Source organism: Camelina sativa, chromosome 17 (genome assembly GCF_000633955.1).
Source record: "Camelina sativa cultivar DH55 chromosome 17, Cs, whole genome shotgun sequence".
In the NCBI taxonomy this organism is placed as follows: domain Eukaryota; kingdom Viridiplantae; phylum Streptophyta; class Magnoliopsida; order Brassicales; family Brassicaceae; genus Camelina; species Camelina sativa.
The window spans coordinates 21,721,271-21,726,258 of NC_025701.1; the positions used below are offsets into that span (position 1 = coordinate 21,721,271).

General features: G+C 37.1%; 2 protein-coding genes across 2 annotated transcripts; both read left to right on the plus strand.

Annotated features, from left to right (window-relative positions):
- LOC104757830 (protein EXORDIUM-like 1) lies at positions 353-1,501 on the plus strand. The gene has a single exon (XM_010480619.1). The coding sequence runs from the start codon at positions 449-451 to the stop codon at positions 1,376-1,378; it is 930 nt and encodes a 309-aa protein (XP_010478921.1). The 5' UTR covers positions 353-448; the 3' UTR covers positions 1,379-1,501.
- On the plus strand, positions 1,727-2,972 carry LOC104759704 (protein EXORDIUM-like 1). Its single transcript, XM_010482602.1, has 2 exons — positions 1,727-1,781; positions 1,996-2,972. The coding sequence occupies exons 1-2, from the start codon at positions 1,727-1,729 to the stop codon at positions 2,847-2,849; spliced, it is 909 nt and encodes a 302-aa protein (XP_010480904.1). The 3' UTR covers positions 2,850-2,972.

The following is a 4,988-nucleotide window of genomic DNA, read 5'->3' on the forward strand; positions in this document are numbered from 1 at the left end:
TATATTTGTATTGTCGTTAATCGAGTCTTTTCATGCTCTAATTTATTAATTAACACCCACTCTCCGCCGCATGAATTCTCTTTACTTTCTCCAGCTGTCTCCATACCACAAATTTTTCTTACTGTATGATATTATTAGTCCAACCGAACCTTATTGACTTCGCTCCCACGGTTTTCATTTTTTTGTCTTTAATTCTGTTTCCCAAAAAACACTTAGCTGTTTTCTTACTGAATCTCCAAACGCGCTCTTTGCCTAACTGTCAACCAAAATCTTGGTTACGTTCCTATCTATCTCCTCTAATTTATATAAATATAAACTCATCAGTCATCATACAACACAAACACAAACTCAACTCACAAACTCATATACATAACACATCACCACTACCTTCTAGCTCAAAACTCTATTAGTCTCTTTGTTATTGTTGCTTCTACTATCCATTACAGAAATGGCATCTTATGTATTGGGTTGCTTGTTATTGTTGGCTGTTGCCTTCGTGTGTCTAGAAGCGAGGACGAACCAAACGCAAGACTATACTTCGTTTCAGTACCACAAAGGAGCTCTCCTTACCGGAGATGTTTCAATCAACCTAATCTGGTACGGTCAGTTCAAACCGTCGCAACGTGCAATCGTCACCGATTTGGTCGCTTCCCTCTCGTCTTCCGGACCATGGTTCAAAACCCATCAGTCGCCAGTCGCCACATGGTGGAAGACGGTGGAGAAGTATTACCACGTCGGCAAGACCGCGAAGACACGTGGACTCACTCTCTCCCTCGGAGAGCATATCCTCGACGAAGGATACTCAATGGGAAAGTCTCTAACAGAGAGTAACCTCAAAGCCTTAGCCGCGAAAGGCGGCCAAAGCTATGCTGTCAACGTAGTCTTGACCTCAGCTGACGTGGCGGTCCAAGGATTTTGCATGAACCGATGCGGGTCACACGGGTCTGGTTCCGGATCAGGCAAGAAAGGGTCAAAATTCGCTTACATCTGGGTAGGGAACTCAGAGACACAATGTCCAGGACAATGCGCGTGGCCATTCCACTCGCCTGTTTACGGACCACAGAGCTCACCACTCGTGGCGCCAAACAACGACGTGGGTCTTGACGGGATGGTGATTAACTTGGCGAGCCTCTTAGCTGGGACCGCAACGAACCCGTTCGGAGATGGGTATTACCAAGGCCCTAAAACGGCACCGCTTGAGGCTGGATCGGCTTGTACTGGAGTCTATGGGAAAGGCTCGTATCCTGGTTACGCTGGAGAGTTGCTTGTGGATGCAACGACCGGTGGGAGTTATAACGCAAAGGGATTGAATGGGAGAAAATATTTGCTTCCGGCTTTGTATGACCTCAAAACCTCTGCTTGCTCGACTCTGTTTTGAATAACCTATATATTAGTATACATTAGATAATGCGATTTTTTTATTGTTTATACTTTACATATTCTTTTTGTAACACGAATTAGTAATGAAATCATTTGCTATTATTATATACGGATTTCATAATTCATGTTAAACAAGTAGAGAGCTCGCGTCGCCCATAATCCTTGGAGTCTTCGAAAACGTGTTTTAGAAGATATATGAACTGGCAAGTGAAAACCTAATTCACACTTAGTTAAATATTGTAGTACTTTTGCAATTAATTAAATTTATGATCACTTGCATTAAGGACAACATTTTAAAGCATATGTGTGTTCACTTTACCTTGAAAAGTAGTTGCAAATATGAGATATGTTGTCTAAATGGGGTATTAATGCTCACTTAATGGAGCATTTAAAGCCTCATTGTAATCAGCTTTTAGAACTTCAAATAGTAATCGTCGTCAAAGAGAAACAAAATGAATACATACTTCGAATTATACACATCATATACATATTATTGGATCTGTGTCTATATGTATTTAATAGTCAAAGACCTTTTGATTTGTTTAAGAGCTAGTACTATAAATCTTTCAATAGTTGGAAAAAGTAAGATCCTTTAATCAAAATAATTGCAAAAAGTGTACNACTATACTTCGTTTCAGTACCACAAAGGAGCTCTCCTTACCGGAGATGTTTCAATCAACCTAATCTGGTACGGTCAGTTCAAACCGTCGCAACGTGCAATCGTCACCGATTTGGTCGCTTCCCTCTCGTCTTCCGGACCATGGTTCAAAACCCATCAGTCGCCAGTCGCCACATGGTGGAAGACGGTGGAGAAGTATTACCACGTCGGCAAGACCGCGAAGACACGTGGACTCACTCTCTCCCTCGGAGAGCATATCCTCGACGAAGGATACTCAATGGGAAAGTCTCTAACAGAGAGTAACCTCAAAGCCTTAGCCGCGAAAGGCGGCCAAAGCTATGCTGTCAACGTAGTCTTGACCTCAGCTGACGTGGCGGTCCAAGGATTTTGCATGAACCGATGCGGGTCACACGGGTCTGGTTCCGGATCAGGCAAGAAAGGGTCAAAATTCGCTTACATCTGGGTAGGGAACTCAGAGACACAATGTCCAGGACAATGCGCGTGGCCATTCCACTCGCCTGTTTACGGACCACAGAGCTCACCACTCGTGGCGCCAAACAACGACGTGGGTCTTGACGGGATGGTGATTAACTTGGCGAGCCTCTTAGCTGGGACCGCAACGAACCCGTTCGGAGATGGGTATTACCAAGGCCCTAAAACGGCACCGCTTGAGGCTGGATCGGCTTGTACTGGAGTCTATGGGAAAGGCTCGTATCCTGGTTACGCTGGAGAGTTGCTTGTGGATGCAACGACCGGTGGGAGTTATAACGCAAAGGGATTGAATGGGAGAAAATATTTGCTTCCGGCTTTGTATGACCTCAAAACCTCTGCTTGCTCGACTCTGTTTTGAATAACCTATATATTAGTATACATTAGATAATGCGATTTTTTTATTGTTTATACTTTACATATTCTTTTTGTAACACGAATTAGTAATGAAATCATTTGCTATTATTATATACGGATTTCATAATTCATGTTAAACAAGTAGAGAGCTCGCGTCGCCCATAATCCTTGGAGTCTTCGAAAACGTGTTTTAGAAGATATATGAACTGGCAAGTGAAAACCTAATTCACACTTAGTTAAATATTGTAGTACTTTTGCAATTAATTAAATTTATGATCACTTGCATTAAGGACAACATTTTAAAGCATATGTGTGTTCACTTTACCTTGAAAAGTAGTTGCAAATATGAGATATGTTGTCTAAATGGGGTATTAATGCTCACTTAATGGAGCATTTAAAGCCTCATTGTAATCAGCTTTTAGAACTTCAAATAGTAATCGTCGTCAAAGAGAAACAAAATGAATACATACTTCGAATTATACACATCATATACATATTATTGGATCTGTGTCTATATGTATTTAATAGTCAAAGACCTTTTGATTTGTTTAAGAGCTAGTACTATAAATCTTTCAATAGTTGGAAAAAGTAAGATCCTTTAATCAAAATAATTGCAAAAAGTGTACTAGTACAATATTGTTTTAATGACCTAACGAAAAAGGTCTTGTACTTAACTCCTTATTACATTTATTGTAGCTAACTCACTTCTGTTTAGATGCAACAAGCTCCATAGCTCCTCATCACATGGATACAATATTCTTTGAGAGCAAGAGAACATAGATCCTAGCTTTGTTAGATACTATATGTTCAACAAAGAATGTGTATGTGACTTACAAGACTCGAGTCTCCGAAGAGATAGTTCACGCTTTAATAAGTATTACCAACGACTTGTCATTGATCGAATGATTTTACGGGACAAAGGCCTAAAATTTATTTTGTTAAGAGAGAAAGGGTCTAGAGGACTATTTATTTTATACTAGCACATCATAAGTAACCCTGGAAAATTACGAACAAAATCATATTGGATAAAATCTTTACATTTTCGAATGTTTTACCTCAACACCATCCTCTAGTGAGTCTGACTGATTTTTGTGATCTTTGACATTACTTAAGTTGTGAAACATTTTCTATTTGAAATTAAAATGTTAAATTGTGAAAAACCATTTTAAAAATGATTAAACTACATGAAAATAGTATTGGAACTAAAATGTAAATGAATTATTTCTAACCATATTTTTGGTTTTTGATATCGTTTATGCTTTCTTCAATTCATGGGACAAAATATTCTTCACTAGGCTCAAGTACTAAAAAGTTTGATATAAACTTTCGGAAAACTTGTGTTTATTTAGACTCTCTAACAAAAACGACTGATTCCAAAATTACAACTTCAATTTTAATTTCTAGAATTTTTTTTATTTATACTAGAATTTGAACCCGCGCACGCGCGGGATTTTAATTTAAAATAATTTTTATCAATATAAATTTTTGAGCTCAAATATATTTATTGAAATTTTTGAGTACAAATCTATATAAACACTAAACTTATTTTACTAAGTAACATACAACACATATATTATTGAAGATAATGTTTATTTGTTATATTTATTTGCGAGGGATTTTAGTTTAATTTTTTTAGGAATAAAAATCATTGAATAAAAATATAATTAGTAATTTAAAGTTTAAAAGATAAATCCAAATAAAAGTCATACCTATTTTACTAATATATATATATATAATATATATATATATATATTGTCTAGTGTCGCAGTAATGTTTTTCTGGTAAATCAATAATATATAACGTAGTAAGAAAAAATGATTTAAAGAATTTCCCTCGAAAAGTACATTTCATATTTATATCCAATGAAAACATCATTTTAAAATGTCTAACACCGAAGATCGATCATTGACCTAATTATAGAAATCATTTAAATATATCGATATCCCACATTAAATGCAAATATACAAAGTTTGATGAACACTTTTACTGTTGTGTCACTACAACGGAGTTATCCAAGTGCATCGCCTGTCATAATAGAATTTCCGACCAAGTCAAGAATGCGTAAATGGTGAAATGATTAAACCCGACATCCGTTCACTAATCCAAGTTACATATATGTCTAAAACCCTTCATATGTTATTTT